The sequence below is a fragment of the Falco rusticolus genome, chromosome 8 (assembly GCF_015220075.1).
Source record: "Falco rusticolus isolate bFalRus1 chromosome 8, bFalRus1.pri, whole genome shotgun sequence".
In the NCBI taxonomy this organism is placed as follows: Eukaryota; Metazoa; Chordata; class Aves; order Falconiformes; family Falconidae; genus Falco; species Falco rusticolus.
Window position 1 is genome coordinate 56,029,111 of NC_051194.1, and position 18,433 is coordinate 56,047,543.

Here is an 18,433-nt window from a genome sequence, read left to right on the forward strand (position 1 = left end):
TCAGTTTTTCTTATTGCACATGAAGGACTATATATTTTTGTATGTATGTATTTATAACTTATTATGACATTTGTTTTATTGTGGGATATTCCCAGCAAAGATTTTCTGGTTACAGCCCCCTACGTGCACTTCTTTGAAAATTACATAAATAGTGGCATACTCTGTAGTCCTGTGTGTCCAGTCACCAGATACAATGCCACTATTGATGGATTAAAAAATACTTATTCCTTTTTCATTTAAGTCATTAAGTTTATTGGGAAATATTAATAAGCTTAACACAGCTAAACCACTAGGTTGTATTTTAATGATTAAAATATTTTTTCTTTGAAGTAATCTATAAACTCTATAAAACAGGTGGGACTTTCAAATTTGGTGTTTTGCCTAATTCCTTTCCCACCAAGACTGAGTGCAGGTTTCTACTGGGAGCAGCACTATGGTAAAAGAGTAATATTGGTATTCCTTAGGCTGAGGTTCAGCAAGGTACTCCTAGTAGGATTGCTTTGTATGTCAAAAGTCAAAAGGATGTATTTTGACATCTATTGGTCTGAGCATAAGCATATTTATTGGCATAGGTAATTTCATATGCAATGAAACCTGACGTCAGGTGGCAGGTGTTATTTTCTAGCAAAGGCATTACAAAGTACCCTCATTCTCTGAGTGAAACTGGGAATAATGTTGTCATCAGCTTCAGCAGGACCCACATCTGTTTCATTTTGTGATACGTCCTTGTGGTAGCATAAGGCAGTGAGAAAAAGGTGATGTCGCTTCATGCAATACCTGTATTTTATCTAAGAGAAACCAACGACGTGTAAGGCCCATAGCATATAAAGTATGCAAGTTTATGAGACAAAGTTTGCCCATTCCTAAATGTAATGGAATTTAACCATCATATTACTGAGATACTGAGATAGTAATTAACTATTTGTGTTTTGAATGCTAATGAAAACTTAGAAGTTCAGCACACTTGCTAAAAAATATAACTATTTCCATTGCTACCCAGATCTTTCTGCTTTACTTTCTCTTTTTTTCTTGAAAATCTCACTTTTGAAAATACTGACATGAATTTCATTTTGAATACTTGCAAAGTTCTGAATTTGAAATTGCAGAAGGTTAGGAATATTTTCAATAGGCATTCACAATCCTTTTTTTCCCTTTCAATCAGAGTCTGTAGAGAGTGCAAGCAGGATCTGGTGTATAGAATCTATGGACAGTGTGTTTGTAAGAGCCAATTTCAACGTTTTCTCCTCTTCCATTGGTGATTTTTTTTTTTCCCAAAAAATTTTGAAATCTAAAGACTTTTAAAAATAAACTGTTAATTTTTCTTTTTATTTATTTATTTCAGTGACTTCTTTTTCCAATGGATAACTTCTTCAGTGTTTCTAGCCAAATAATCTGGGTTCTCTTCTCTGATCTTGGTCCCTCAAGTCAGCAATACTGTTATTCCCAACAGCAGAAGTTGGGAAAATTGCATCATGGTGAGCAAGTGGTGTGCCTTCCATTTCCATTCAGATACCAGTTTCTTTGCCAGGACTCCTACTGGGAACTAGTCAATCCCTTCCTGTTGGGTAATGGGGAAAACAGAGATCGAAGAGGAACGTGACTTCAAGAGCGCTATTCAGCAGTTGCAGGTTAACAAAAGCGAACTGCAGACATGGTCTGTTAAGTTTGCCCCCTTTTTTTTTTTTCCTCTCTCTTTGGTATTTTCATTCTGTGCATCTGCCACTTTAAATTTGGATGAGATGCATTTGATGCGTAATGACTGCCAAAACAAAATTCGCAGTGTGAATGCAGGAGGCTTATAGATTTGTTTATACCGATAGAACTACACACTCTCCAAATGGCTGTTAGACAAGTAATAACTTTGATCTTATTGGCTTACTCCGGATTTATGCTGACTCTTTGAAGGGAAGAAATTCTTTAGCTTTTACTTTTTTCTTTTTTTCTAAACATTTGGGCTACCTCATTTGTTTATTTAGTAATCACAGTTGTGTATGTACTTGCTTTTGCCTTATAGTCTTTTTCAGTTAAAAACACTTAGTTTTTCCTTGCTCTTGTTAGGAAAAATAACTGGTGTTCTGGTATGAATTCACGTAACTCAACAGTTTGGCAATTGAACCAAAATTGAGCTTCAGTTTTTAAGAGCACTAAAATCCTTCAGACTGATACTCAACTTCTCATCTTCAGATAAGATCAGAAGATAGTGCATGATGTTGCTTTGCTCAGTTGCAGATTTAAGACTTTTGTTACAGGACCAGAGTGGGATTAGCAGGTAAAGAAACACAAATCTTGAGTGCAGATGCTAAAGACAGTGCACAGGAGTGTTAGATTCAGATGTGGGAACCATATGTGTGAAGAAGCTGAACTATATACAGCTGAACAGCTTCTCATGTCTTTTGCAGTCCATGTGCTGTTCACGGCTGAACAGAGGAAAAGTAAAAACTTTCCAAGAATGCAACTTAGATTTCACACCTCCTACCTTTAAAGGTGGGAAGGAAGAAAGGGGTTTGCATGTAGCCCTCTCACCTTTTCTCATATAAAATTAAATTATGCATTCATTGTTTTATTCTGCTTTCATGTAACCTCATTTTCAAAGCCAACAGAAGTTCCTTTGTATTTCTCTTCTGTGCTTTCACTCCACTCGTAACTTTGCCAGTTATATTCCACCAGCAACTTCCGCTCATTTGTAATTCGTCTTTTTGATCTTTTTTACATTAAAGCAATAGAGCTCATAACGTTTAATATGAGACAGTCCTGCTAGGTTTCTGTCATTCACGCATTACTCTCCTGAAAATGGTTGGTATGTTTTGCAAAGTTTTGGAATACCAAGTTTATTTAAAGTCAACTCTAGTTATGTTAAAAATGGCCTGCCTAATTCTGTGGGGAAAAGGCCATATCCCACACTGAGAATTCTGCAGCTAATGGGCTTCAGCATACTGGATTTCCCTGGCCATCCCTGTTCTTGCACCGCTGATCCTTCCCTCGCTAGAACATTTAAACGCCAAGAATTACATTGGATAGGAGGAATGCAATTACTGAATTTGGCTTTTTTGGTGCTGACAGGGTGATGTATGTTCACCTGCCTTACAAATCCTTATTAAGATGCAGTAGCTTCTGCTACTGAAGCCATCTGCCAATATAACCAGGGGAATAATACACAAGTCTGCTTTTAGTGAAAGAATTTAAATACTTTTGAGGGATTTTTTTTTTCCTGTTTATTTTCTTTTAAAAGAATGATGGGTCTAGCAAAGAAATTTCTCCTTCCCCATCCCTGGATGGTCTGTCATGGCCGTGCAGGTGAACTGCACTTGTGTGTGATCTCTCCAAGAAGAGATGACTTCTCTGTCTCTCTTCACAGAAGCAGGTACAGGAAGGTATCTGCTTGCTATAAAACCTTTTTCCCTCCTTGTATAGTTAGAAGTTTGATGGCTCTTACAGGAGTTTAGTGAGGAGAGAATCCCACACGGTCATGTCTGTTTAAATACTACCTGTGGTTACAGGTTTCCACAGACGGCAGTACAAAAATCCAAGTGTCAGTGGAAGACCAAAAGATAATTTACTTTCATCTTGAGAACAAAGCTGAACAGAGGAGCTTTTTTCAACTTTTTTTAATTCATGAAACATTCATCTTAGAGTCAGGTTATATTATGCTGGCAAGAAGATAATCTGTCAGCATTTCTACTATTATAACTCCGATTTTTAGTGGTTTTTTTGAGAGCCTTAGAGGTTCACTTTGAACAGATTTAGCATACAAGGTCTTGGCCTAGAAACACACTTTTCCTCTTAATTAAGAAAAATGAATATGACTGCATGTTGAGTGCAAAAGACATACTGCTATGTCCGTGTGAAAGTTCAGATGCAGAAAAATGAGATAATTCAGGAGTGTCCCACAGCAAGGTTACTTCAGTTTTTTTCCATATTTTTAGTAGCAGGTAACTGAAGTGAAAGGAAGGCTAGTCTGTGATGAAAAGCATGGTGTTAGGCTTAGCTGGCAGGCAGAGCTCTATTTCTAGTTCCTATTACCTACCAGCTTTAGAAAAACGCTTTCTCAAGTTGTTAATGTTTCACAGTATAGAAGCTGTTATGTAAGTTCATGCATTTTAAAGAGATTCAAAATTCTTCTGCTTCTTTAGGAAGATGTAGTGAATAAAATGTAAAATAATAATAATGATTTCCAAAAAAGCTGTCTGTGAGAAAGGGAGAGCACCATAATAGCAGACAACTCAACAGCTGATGTGCTTCAACTTTGGTGTATGTACCTGTGTCTGTGAATCCTTCTGTAATAAGGCACACAAATGACTTGCAAATGTATTCCCCAAGTACAGGATTACAAAACATCTGAGGAATTCCCTGGCCTGATGTTGCCCTTGGTCTAACATCAGGAAAGAGTCTTCTCCGCATGACTTTTCCCCCCAGGCTCTATTCCAAGCAAGGAGAACAGAAGCAAACTCTGTGCTGAGGGTTTTGTGCTTAAGCTTATCAAGTAAAACCTGTGGTGACAGATGGTAAAATTGTTTTACAATTTTTTTCACTGCTTACTATACAGATACCGTACGTCATGTGCTTGTAAGAGCCCCTGAGAGGATAGCTGGGGGATGGATGCATTTTTGCCTTGCTTTGAGTGGTGCCCTCTGGATGAGATGGGATGGGGCAGATGGAGAAGAGAGCAGCTCTTGCTGTGAGCAGCTGGGCTGGCCTTGCGGGGAACACGCACAGACTTCGTGTGATGCAGGAAATTGCTGAAGTGAGTTATTACAGGCTGGGCTGAAAGGAGGCTGAAAGAAAGGAGCTGTCTTGCAAAGGTAGAGAGGGTAGGTGTTTTTAGAATTTTTCCGCCAGTTTTTGTGTTCACTTGTCATATCTCACGAAAGTGAGTTTTCTCCCTTTAAAAAATTACCTTGTTATGGCTTGTGTTCTAATAAAGAGATCCACACCCCTTTTGATGTTTCCAGTGCACCTACTTCAAGGCAACAATGCAGGCAGTTCCCCCCCAGTGTGGAGTGACTTCAGAGCCCACAGTTCTGCTGGATATGTCACACAATTCCTTCAGAGCTTGCTAGTGCCTTGCTGATGCAAAGCATAGGTACACCAAGCACACAGACTATGTCATGAATAAGGCAGGGATTTGAGTAGGAGTCATGCTTTTAATTTTGCACTTTGCTGTAAAAAGAAAAGCCTTTGGCCATATTCAGCAAGGGAGACGGAGAAAGGTTAGACCTTCCCCAATGAGTCAGTAGTTGGTAATCATGGTACACTTAACATGACACTTGCTTTAGGAAAAGTTCAAGTTTGGTGAAGTGAGCTTCCAAAGTATTAGATTATTTGACTTTCTGGACAAATTTCACCTATGTAAAATCAGAATTTTCCTTCAAGGTACTAGTTTTTTCCCCTCAAATAAAATTAAACCTCTCATGAGAAACTGTCAGGAGGTTTTGTGTGTTTTTGATAAAGAGAATGAGATGAACAGTTCCACTGCTGAGTGCTTTGTGGTTTGAACAGTTTTCTTAGTTTAGTCCTTCTAAATGAACATATTTTTTTGAGTTAATTTCTAAATGAACCAAGAAATTACAAATAAATCTCTTATCTGAAGGCTGTTTAGCTAAACCTCATATTCAGATGCTGTTATCTAAAAGCTCATATCATATCAAATTAATATAGCTAATTACATATTGCACCTAGCGTATTACACTCAGCTTGTTCTAATGGATTTTTGAATTTGGCAAAGTAAGTTTGTTCATGTCAGCCTTTCACGTATAGCAGGGTATTCAAAATCCAAAAAATAATCAAAAGAACAGCAGAGTTTAAAAAACATGAGCAGTTTTTAAATGATGCTCAACAGGTTTTGGCTGCATGCTTTCTCCAGAGGTGCTTGAATTATGGCTTGTTAGGTTTGCGATTTTGTTGTTGCTGCTGCTAAACTGGTAATCAAAGTAAGTATAGGAAGATTCAGCTGCTGTGTTACATAGTTAATAGATTAACTTAATTCTACAGATGCAAACAAGCTGTAGTGTATTAACTATGATTGCCTTCAGCCTGTCTTCTGTTGCCCTGGTATTTGTGTATCTATGTGGACACAATAGGAAGGATTTACAGCAGAATTTCACTATTGATTCCAAAATCTTGGGCTTTTATCCTGTGAAAGTAAGAACAAAAAATCATTTAAATTTAGGTTCCTTGTTTAACTACACTTTTGCAGCAGGATTACTGTTCACAGATCCATAGTTCCAAAGGTCAGGGTATCTACGATACTGGATTGCATTTAAAAAAGAAAAAAAATGTTTTCACTATCTGAAGCTTTTTATATAGCTCCAGTCCAAGGCAGGCAATTAATGTCTGTGTTCAGTGGAAGCGGAGACATTGATAGGCTCCATAAGATAATGCCATGGTGTTTCTAACAGCTGATTCTAATGTTAATTTCTGGGTTTCAAACTGGAAAATTATATGTGTGTGTGCATGTGTGCATAATCATTAAAAAAAAACCAAACCCAACAACAATGCAGAACACTATATTTTGTTTTCTTTGAATGTTGCTGTTATCTGTGTATTTTCTGCAAAGGACGAATGTATGGTTATTAATGTAATTGGGCAGCAGCTCAAGGAGTGAATAGAACTGAGACTTCTTCCATTAATATTTCAATCAAGACCTGATGACTCGGACAACAATAATAATGTATTCTCAGTAATTTACTGCCCTTTATACTACTCAAGAGTCATATGCAAGGAGGCTGGATAAACCCTATGGGTTAAATATGGAAAGAATTGGCCTTTTTACAGCTGCAGAGTTCTATTCTGATGTTTTGTTGTTTCTTCTACTCTAGATTTGTGATAATGTTGTCTCTGTCAGTGAGACCTTGAAGGTAGCAGCAAAGGAGCATAATTTTCCAAACTGACAACTCCCCTAGCATTAAGACAAGATCCTCCTTTTTCCTCTGCTCTTTTCCTTGTGATACAAGTCCCAGGTGTTTGCACTGGCTAGTCTTGAATCTTAAAAAAATTCACTTAAAAGGCAGATGCATACAGCTGGTTCCTGGATGACAAGAAGCTGTTAGTAAGCCAGGGACCAATTTGCAAGATGCTCCAGTGGAATTCCACTGAAGAAGAGATGCTCCAAACTTCACTCCAAGGGAGATTATGCCTGGTATATAGACACCCTGTTCAGTCCCACACCAAATGAAGCAGGGGTCCTGGTGGTGTTACACTAGATTATTTTATAATTAATGACTAAAAAGCAGAATGCGTGTGCAAAAGGGGTGTCATTAACTTACTGCTGAGCTCTTGATGCTGAAAGCTCAGTGCTGTCTTAACATGAGCTCTGATCCAGAGAATATGACTGTTTGATTTTGCTGGGGTGTTACAGCTAAATAGTAAGATTTCCAGGTTTGTTTTTATGGCATTTATGTCTGCAGAACTCAGATTTCCTGGTGTGGGTAAAGAAAACACTAGCTATGCATTGAATAAAAATAAAGTGGCACTTTGGAAATTTTCAGTGATACTATTGAGAAACACTTTACAGAGCCATTGCCTTTGTCTAGCTTTTATTATTATTTTTATTACTATTATTAAAATCCTTTTCAGTTGCTTTCTACTGAAGTGACTTATGGAAAGAAAATCGGAAAGTTCATATTAATTTTGTGTCATGGCGTCCATGTGGTTTTCTTTTTTTTTTTCTTTTTCTTCTTTGTGCTAGCAAAGTTACTGTGTATGTATTGGTAATTGAGAGTGTCTGGGGGTAAATTCTATGCCCCACTAAGCAACAGCAAAATTCTTACAAGGGCTACATTTACCATGCAAAACATGCACTATTTGGTTTGTTACCATGGCCTGGGTACAACTGATACTGCTGCTAGGTCATAAAGTAGATTTTATGTCCCTGGAATTTTTTCTTGCTGGACTGCTCATGTATGTTTGGTTATCTTGGTTGGCTACTATGTTACCTTTATCAAATTTGATTTCTGTGTCAATCTTGGGGAATTTTGTGTAATCACATTTCTATTCCAACAGTGAATTTATAATTGGCTAATAATCATTTAAATTTTATTTTTATCAGGATTTATCGGTTTGTATTATATAATTTAGAAATAATGTAAATATACAAGCTTTTGGGTGGTTTTTTTGTAGCACTTTTTCCCCTTGCAAATCTGTTGCAAACTATGGAGCACTCAAGAACTGCAGTCTGGCAACCTTTTTATGCTTAAAGCAGATGATGTGCTTGCTCTTTAAAGATAGCGGATTCCTTTTAACAGTCCAGAGCCTATTTTTCTTGTTATGTTTGTCTTGCAATCCTTCCATGGGAATAATACAAATTTCCTAGTTTAATCTCAATAGCATACGTGGCCTTGAAGGAGAGACTACTTCAAGACAGAAAGGTAAATGAAAAATACAGTAAGGTACAAAGTAGCACTTGCCAAACTGGCCTGCTGCCTGTTTTTGGTGACTTTTTTTTAAATAAAAGGAATTCTGTGAAGCATTAAATGCTGGGCTTTATCAGTGTTTTGTATTCTAATGCCACATGAGCAAGACTGGAAAGAGTCTCCTCAGTCTCCAAGTTCAGACAAAAGATCACAGGCAGAAAATCATTTTCCATACTTTTCAAGCAGCTTCTTACAATTAATGAGATTTTTTTTATCCCCACTGCTTGGAGTGGAGGGGAGTTTTCATACCTCACTGTTTGACAACTGTTTTCTAATTTCCAGCTGAAATTTATCTGTAGATAATGAATACCTATATGTTCCTGTGTCAACACTGCTCTTCAGCTTCAATAGCTCTTTTCCCTCTTTGCTCTTAACCCCTGAGGTATTTATAACAGCTATCTAATCCCCTTTAACGGCTGTTTTGTTGGACTGAGTTCTCCTAAATGGTTCAGAGATGTAATATGAACTACACAATATTATTGAGTAGTGTCCCTTCAGAATTACTTTGTGGTCAAACCTCATTAACTACTTTCCTGAAAGGACTCGTTGCAAACAGTGAGAATATACTGATAAAGCATGGTGATGGTAAAAATACAGGAGGTTTTGTCAGTGAAAAAGAGAATTGAAATATCTTGTGTCAGAGTAGGAATGATTTTTTTTTTTTTTCTGGTGGTGTTTTGGGAGAATTAAAATGGAGTTAAGCTGATGGTATAAACACTAAAAGCATGACAGAGGTAGGATTAACCTATGCTACCCCTGCTCCTGAGAGATTGATTCAAGCTAGAATAAGTACAAAGACAGAGTACGAGGATGTGTAGAGGAATTTCAGATCTTGGGTTTGGGTTCTTTCATCTCTCCAGAAAGTGCAACAAATTGTCTTTCAATAAAATGTCAACTTAGAGTGAAAACTTGTTCTTCAGGATATGATTACACTGTTCAAAGCTGGTGTTCACTTTTAATAGAAAGTATTTTTATTACTGTTACACATGAAGACAGTGATTTTTATGAAAACAGAGAAGCACACCTATTTTTAGAGGTCTTGAAAGTGTCCCATCTTGAAGACTGGGTTTTTCAGCAGGAGATACTGTGGTTGGATGCCTCCTGTACTGGGAGAGTAAGTCAGATATCAGTGATGACATCTGACATATGTTACTGCATTATGTAGGTCACTTATGGGCTAATGTGGAAGATGACAAAAGATAATTAATCTTGATTTCATTCTTGTGATTCCTTAAGGAAGACTTTAATGGTGTGTGTGGAATATCAAGAGACATGTACTGAATCACTGCCCAAGAGCAAGAGCTCAGTGTTATGGACATAGTGATTACACCTTTTAATTCAAACCCTCTGGCAAGGGAGATGGCTTTCTTTTGTGATGTTTGAATGCACCTTTCCTGCTAGCTATTATGTGAAGTAAGGAGATAGATATATCCTTAGTAATTGCGAGAAAACTGTTCCTCTTCAAGCAACCAGGAGCTGTTTTTTAGCACACAGAGTGCCTTGGTTTGCACATAGCCGTAAAATCAAGGTCTATTTACAAGGGTGTAGAATAATTTATATCACTATAACCTATTTAATTGCTTTCTTTTTATGTTTAATTCCTAGGGGCTCCGTGTTTACACATTCTATGGTCACCTGCATTCCTGTAATCATGCTACATTCAACATGAAGGTAAACTGCATACAAATTTGCTTTTTTTTTTTTTTTTTCTAATCATCATGATCCTTGCTCTGGTAAATACTGTCATGCTTCTTGGTGAAATAGATACCTCTGTGGCTGAATTCAGTATTAGTAATGACTTCTAGAGCAGTTTAGCGTGGCATTCACCTGCCAGCCAGAGCAGAGTCCCAGATACTGTTATAATAAAGCTGCCCCCTCCTTGCACCTACCTCCTTTCTCCTTTCATTATTGCATATCTAAGCCATTCTCCTTTGTAATGATCATTTAGTTACTTAAATTAAATTTGCTGGTTTTTTTCCTGGATGGTTAATTTTTTAGTTGTTGTCTAAAAAGAGTCATTCTGCTTGGGATTGGTGACTGTGGTGGGTTGACTTTGGCTGGATGCCAGGTGCCCACCAAGCCTCTCTGTCACTCTCCTCTTCAGCAGAAGGGGGGGGAGAAAATAAGATTGGGGGGGGGGGGGAATTGTGGGTCAAGATAAAGTCAGTTTAATGAAACAATAGCAAAAGCTACGTGTACAGAGGCAAAGGAAAAGAAAAGATGTTATCCTCTACTTCCCATCAGCAGGCGACGTTTGGTGGGAAGCAGGACTTCAGTACAAGTAGTGGTTGCTCTGGAAGACAAACATTGTAAATAAGGACGTCCCCCCCTTCCTTCTCCTTTTTCTTAGCTTTTATATCTGAGCAGACGTCATATGGTGAGGAATATCCCATTGGTCACTTTGGGTCAGCTGTCCTGTCTGTGTCCCCTCCCTAGATCTTGCCCACCCCCAGCCTACTGGTGAGAGGGGGAGATGGTTGGAGTGACAGCCTTGATGCTGTGTGAGCACTGCTCAGCAGAAGTCGAGACACTGGTGGGTTATCACCACCTTTGTAGCTACCGATACAAGCACAGCACTGCGAGGGCTGCTATGGGGCTCAGCCAGACGCAGCACAGTGACAGACTGTGATCTGAATGTTAACTTTGGAAGGGAAGTAATTTTTCCAAAACGTTTCTTTGAGGTGATATGAAATATTCTGAAATGATCAGAACATTTGTGATTCTTGTAGTTCTCCTGTAGTGCTCTTTAAAACTGGTGTGCAAGTGGTGAGGCATGTGCTGATTTCTGCTACCACTTGCACTCTTTTCTCTCAGGGACCATCTTTCCTAAAAAATACCTCAGTGGTATACCTGCTCCCTGTGCTCTCACTGCCACTTTCATTACAAGTAGAGCAAGGTATTATTTTTTACTGTAGGAGATGGTGAATATTCTCCTCTTGTTGAGTATCAGCTACTGCTTTACCGACTGCTTATGTCAACCCTATGTGTTTATAGGACAGACCCTAGGGGCTGACATAACAGAAAGTGTGGGATAAGCTTACGTAAAGGAGGGAAATAGGAATTCCCAGGACATCTTAATTCTTCCTTGGCTGCATGCATGTATCTGTATATTTGAAAGGCACAATCTGCCCCTCAGTATTTTGAAACACTGTGGTGTAGAACAAAGAGTGTTTAACAGTAGCACGGATTATGAGGATAATACCATAGTAATACTTTGCACTGCCTTTAACAGGAGTATTTACAAAGAACCTCATGCTCTGATGTGACCTATAATGATTAACAGGAAGCTGAAAGACTGTGTGCTGATAATCTTCCAGATAAGCATGTTATTTTGATAAAGAATATTATAGTTGGCATTAAACTCTAGACTAAAATCATTGGTTGACATTCTCAGTGATTGAATTAGTAAAAATGGAAACATCTAGTGCAGCATTGATTAAACTGACTGAGGAATATAATTTCAGAAGCTGTAATTGCAGTTATATAAATTAACTCTGTATGTACTGGAAAACTACTGAAAAGACTAAGTAGTTGGTCAGGAGTTGTACAAATTACAGTTGTCACATTGGCTGGCTAGCAAAGCAAGGGCTATATTCCAACCAAATATAGCACCAGAGAACTATTTTTTTACCCTCTACTGGTTGCCCACTAAGAAATTAAAATATTCCACCCTAAGCAAGCTGAATAAATTGTTCTGAGTGACAGTTTTGTTGTTGAAAGATGCATGTTTTATGAGGAAAAAAGTTTTTTATAGAAACAGTATTTTCAGCAATAATTTCACAGGGAAGGTTTTGGAGATTGATCAGGGACTATTTGGGCAAAGGTGCAACATCGCCTCCAGAGTGGCCAACAGAAAGCCTCGTGGTTAGACCTGGCCAAAGAAGCTCTGCAGCCAGGCAAAGATCTGTTGGAAAAGTCTGGTTTCTTAACTCTGAAATGGCAAAACTGAAGGCTGACTGCTGACAGAATCTGATCTGGATTTATTATTTTTTTTATATATATATATCCTAATGTCATGGGTCTGCAGATTCCATGCCTTGTCAGAAGCCTTGTCTATAGGGTCGGACTCTATGGATTCAGTGCTGTAATATGAAACGTCCCAGGAGAGTCACTTTTTTTTTTTACTTAGGATATGGGTCAGTTTAAGTAGGCTCCTAAGTCACTTCAGTGGGCTGGTGATTGTTGTGTCTCAGGCTGCTTAGTGCCCAAAGGCGTTTTGAAAGGACATGAAATTCTAATTACACAATGTCCTGTCGAGAAAATACAAGAACAAAGAAGAAAATTTCCAGTTAGATCAGAGAGCTATCCAGGCAGGGTGTCCAAAAATTAAGGGTTATTTTAGGGGAAGAGAACTGTATGAGGCAGAAGGGGAAAAAAAGAATAATGCGTTTATACAAATTGAAAAAATCCTCATTAAACTCTGTGAAACTGATGAAATCTGGGTTATTTACTATACCATGCTTCTGAAACTGTAGTTAATAGTTTTTTGTTAAGTGGGCAACATTCACAGCCAGAGCTATTAATAGTGCTCAGATTCCATAATTAGCCATTTCTCTATGGAACATAACTGCCAGTCTGGCGCCTGAAACATGGCCATTTGTTGGAGGCTGCCTTGCTGGGACATGAGCTCTCTGGAGAATCTGGCAGGTAGTCATATTACCCTGACAGAAACTTCTGTAGTCATGGTTATGTCAAGACTTGAAAGATAACAGTTTCAGCAGTGTATAAAGTCTGTGGTTTTCCAAGTTGGTTCTCTGCCTGTGGAAAGTTTGCAAAAAATTTAAGCAAAAGCCATATAGCTGGGTTTGGATTGAGGACATAGAAAAATGCATCTTTCCTCCTAGAAGTTAGCGTTACTCCCATGTCCCCATAACACATCTAACTTTGTAGAGAAAAATGTTTTAGATGTTTCTTTTCCACTGAGGGCTAAGACTCTGAGTTGAAATATATGCATGTGCTTGTAAGGATGCTTTTTTAGAGGCTACTGTGTGTGCTCCAATTCTCTTCAAAAGCTCTGAATGCAGTAAAAGATACATGTGAACATACCTTACCTGGGAAAGCAAATATACCCTCTCTAGGGAAACCCAGGTGAGACTGCACCTAAGAGGCAAAGTAATTTCCCTAGTTTTTCAATATTATTGGGATCTGACATGACCCCATTTAGTTGTTGGATTCCATATGACTACACAAACGTAGGCTCATGCTGGGCAAAAGCTGGTGGAGGGAGCCCCGTTGCTACCAAAGTGCCTACCTCTGGACATCAAGGCAGGAATGTCCAAGTCAGCCCAGGCCCTCTCTTTCTGTGTTGTGGGTAATTATGGAGAGGATACTATGCATCTGCATAATTCATGCAAAGATGAAAAAATTAAACTCCTAACATTTTTACATTAGTACATCTTTTTGATCGACAACTAGGGGAAAACAATGCCATTTCGTACAGTAGAGTTCATACCAGAGCTAGTGATTGGTTCTTGAATGTTGGCAGGTAATATAAAATCTAACTATGGCCTAAACAGCATTTGAAGTAAGTTTTGCACATACTTTGCACAGCATTTTCCCAGTTTGGCATATCACCTACACTAATGAAGTTTAAAGACTATAGGTGCTTGGATGAATCATTATGAATTTAAAGTAGAATAAAATTTGCTCCCTTATGTGTGTGTATCTATGTGTGTTCAAATAAGGGTATGGTTATCATTCACCTGTGTTTGTATCTGCCATGCTGTGTTTATATGATGTTTGCAGGTTAAGAAATAATTAAAGAGGTTACCAAGTTTCCTTAAAAAAGTTTTTTTGGAATTACAGTTTGTATTAGAAAAACCTAAAAGGCTATAAAAAATGTGCTTGATAGCAACTGCCCAATTTTACCTCTTCATGCCAAAATACAAACAGCATTTAGGTCATTCTTCCATTGATTTACTGAAGGACGAATAATGTCAGACAGTTTTTAAACAAAAACAAAATTTCAATTTTGTTTACCTCTTCAGCAGTCCAGTTGGATGTCAGCTACCATTTAGCTGGGCCAATAATATTGATATTTGATGTCAGTTCTTATTCATTACTGCACCCAAATGATGCAAAAGTCAGATCTTTCAGATGTTTCTATGGATGGCCAAATAAAGCCAGGGATGTCTGACTGCATCTAACAGACACAAACAAGAAAAGAACAGAATACAAAATCAAAAACCTATCTGCTCTTATTGTTATTTATGTATTCAAAGTGTTCACTTCTTTGCATAAACTCAAAGCCAGTTACTTACAAAGGTTACCTGGTAATATCAAACATGTTCAATTATACATGCAAAAGGGCTAATAGGTTCTTCCTTTAGTTTATTCCTGCCTCCATGCATAAGAAATATAATTACAGAACTGAATTACATTTTAAATACAGATTTTAGTATCATTACTTAACCATTTTCAGCCCATCTAATGTTGTTAAAAGTAAAAAAATAAATCTATTCTGTCTCTGTGTCATGGCAAAACTCACAATCTGCATCAAAATGCCCTCATTTCACTTGCTGGCAAAAAGCTCTTTCTGATAATAGTGAAACTCTCAGAAAACTGTGCTGGAATCTACTTCCATATCCATTCTCTGAAATATTCATGTTATTCCCAATTTTTGGAGGTAATTCTCCTAGAATGCTCTCTTCCCTTGACCAGGCCTACTGTTTAATCACTTCCCATCATCTCTGATGTTATTGTTATTCACAGACTTCTACAGTTAGCACCTATGTGCCTGTTTTAGGCATTATGTGTGGACCAGATAAGATGTTCTGAAACCACTCTAGAAAAATCAAGTAGATCATCTTTATTTTGATCGGTTTAAATATTCTTGCTATCCAATTCTGATATCAGGGTTTTAATACAGAAGGGTGGATAGACAAGAATGTGTCTAGCAGATATCCTAGAAGTAAAAACATTCCTCCAGCTCTTTCTGTGAGGAAGATCCATTATGTATGAACTTAACTGACCATGTTCAGAAGCCCAAGGAAATTCATGATGCATTGGTTTGTATGGGGATGGCTTTCACAAGGTGTTGTATTCCTGTGTCTTGAGAAAAAAGACGGTCTCTTAGCAAAGGCGCTTCAATGGGACTGAAGAAAATCCAAGCCTGATTTTTAAATGTCATACCTTGTTTGTGTCATTCAGTTCCCATCACCATTTCGAGTTTCTTGTCAGAGATAATTTGCAAAGAAAAACTTAGTAATGGGTGTCATACACCTTGATAAGTCGATGACAGAGAAAAATCCTTTTTTCTTTCACACATAGCAGAATGTGGTGACTGAGAAACCTTCAGTGTCAGTGCTCAAATGCACCAAGTGCTGCTAGAGTTTACCTCTACACTTCTATACCAGGCAAAATCCAGTTCCTTCACTTTCTCAATTTCAAAGGAATTTAGTTTCCTGGATTATTTTTGGATCAATTTCCCAATTTCTTCTGAGAAAAAAGGAAAAAAAATGTTCTGTTAGTCCTGAAGTTTGTTTAATCAAGGCTCAAGTTGCCTTCAGAAACTTGGAGTTAACTAGCATTTCTCTTCTCCCCAGTGTAATTTATTTGTTTGAGATCTTAAACCCAGTCCTGTCAATATTACCTCTGAAAATAATCACAGATCAAGAAAAATCAACTCAAGTGTTCGACACTTTGTATGATGAGAGGTGAGGTTAGCTCATTCTGCCACAGGGCCTCTCTCCTCCAGCCTCAGATTTTATATCTTTCTTTTGCTTGACACAGTGTCAATTTTTAAAATATATTTTTTTTATTATTATTTTTTTTTAAATACAGGAATCCCTCCTGGTGCTCTTTGTTGTCACCAAGCAGGTACTCTCAGTACATCACAGAATATCTTGTAACATTCACCCAAACAAAGATGAAGAAGCTTAGATTTGAGAAGACCTTATTTAGTCCTTCTTCCTGATGGTAGGTTCTAGGAAAGTATTTTGAAACCATCAAGAAATGGAAAGCAAAGAATATTAACTGTAACATTGATCATTGCTGAAAAAAACCCTGCTTCGTGTTATCTTTTCTTGCTTTGTCACGGAAAAAAGGGAATGTAGTTTTCCTGAATAGTTATATTTGTAGAGACATCACTTTTGGCCTTTTCTGTCACCAGGAATTACAAGATGGATGATATCTGCCTGTCTGCAGGAATTACGTTAAGGCCTCAGGTTCTTTAAGAGGCATTGCATGCCTACCTGGTCAGTCCTTTCAGTCCCCCCTTTGCGGTATGTAATCTTTGCTGGATCCCAGTAGCTCTACGTGGTCATGGTTCGCAGTGACTGCAAACACAGCTCAGGTTAATGCGGTGTCTGCTGGCACCTGGGCTCTGTAAAGGTGAAATAACTGAGGGACAGCAACTCTTCCCTGGGAGCAGGCAGGTTATACCATGATGGCTAGAAGTCTCTAGTCATGATCACTGAGACTTCTGTGCTCTAGAAGTGGACCACACAGAGATGGTGTAGGTGAGGAATATGGGGTAAGAAGTACGGCAGGTGTCTGCCATCATACTGTCTCATTCATTTGTTTTGAACCAGCAGTAAATGAAATATTTCAACTTTTCTAATGGAAGCATTTAATCATATTTTGCTCTTGTTTACATATTAGCATATGATGAAGCTTTGTCTCAGCTCTTCATGATAAAAGTTTGGGGTAATGCATTTACATTTGGATTTTAGAAAACTCTGTAAAGCACAAGCAGAGAAAATGTGGCAGCATTTTGGCTTTGACAGAATTCACTTTTCAGTAATTTTTAAAGATCTGTTATTTTTTTGGTCAGATTGACCCTTGGAAAGATTCTCAGCAGAAACTGGTAATTAACTGACCATATAGTATTTTCTTTTATGTTTTCAGAGATTCTCAGCAGAAAATGATAATTAAATGACCATACAGTATTTTCTTTTGTTTTCAGACTTTATATTTACAAATATAAGCATACTGTAACGTCCATTTGCTCATAACTGAAAGAAAAAGAGATTATCTCCTTTAATGTGATTTTGTTTGCTTAATTCTGTGTTCTGCAGTGAATGTGACCCTCTTTGTATACAATACATGAAGCAAGCACTGTTTAGCATGCAAAACAGCTAGCAGTGTGGAAACTTTGCCCTTCTTTCTTGGAGGAGAAGAATTAATTTGTGTATCCTAAGGAATAAGGATTTTTTTAAATTGCATCTCCTAGCCCAGCATGCCAGATTTTCCTGTGGCAGATGCACACTGTGGGTCCAGACCCCAGCATAATTATTTTTTTATTTTAACAGCTGTTTTTTAAACCTGTTATTTTGCAAAACAAACAAAATCACAATGCAAAGATCCATCTAGATTCTTTTAAATTCAATTTCCCACCTGCAATACAGCCAAACTTGCCTCTCTATGTGATATTTCACAGGAAATTATGTTTTAAAATACATGAGAAAGCATCATACCATCCCTGCCCTCTATCCTGTAACTCTCTCATGTGACAGTAATTTTCTTGGTAAATTGTGAAATTTTTATCTGCCCTGGTATTGTTATCACTGACTTGAATGGGAATCATTGCATACACTGTGTGCTGAGTTGTGAGTCCAGGGCTCCAGACATGGCTGCTCACGCTGAATCTGCCTACCTCCAGCTCACCCAGTACTCCCAGTTTGCTGTGGTCAGGTGTGGATGGGAGCTCACATTATATTAGCCAGATAACCTGATAGATGCTATCGGAATGATTTTGCATAGCTTACAAGCACACAGGTAACAGCTCTTTCAACGAAAAGCATTTTTGTGCAAAGTTGACTCTTCAAAAGGGCTTAAACTAAATTTGGGTTAGAGAATTGCGTTTAGTTTAGACTGATGATTTGTGTTTGGTAAAAGAACTCTCATTTACCACTTAACAAGTCACGGCCAAAGGGAAGCAGTGTATATATGTGGTTGCGTAGCATATGGCTTTATGCAATACAAAGTTGGATTTTAAATGAATTTATGCAAGAGTGAAAGTAGGGCCAAGTTTGGAAAGGCCTCTCTGTTATGAAAATGGAATTCTTCTGTAGTTGCGTAAATAT

General features: G+C 37.9%; 1 protein-coding gene across 1 annotated transcript in view; it reads left to right on the forward strand.

Annotated features, from left to right (window-relative positions):
- SPAG16 (sperm associated antigen 16) overlaps nucleotides 1-18,433 on the forward strand; it is a 413,429-nt gene that overhangs the window by 278,240 nt on the left and 116,756 nt on the right. The window contains exon 15 of the mRNA XM_037397615.1: nucleotides 10,014-10,079. Within this exon, the coding sequence (XP_037253512.1) occupies nucleotides 10,014-10,079 (66 nt within the window). The remainder of the gene's footprint in view (nucleotides 1-10,013; nucleotides 10,080-18,433) is intronic.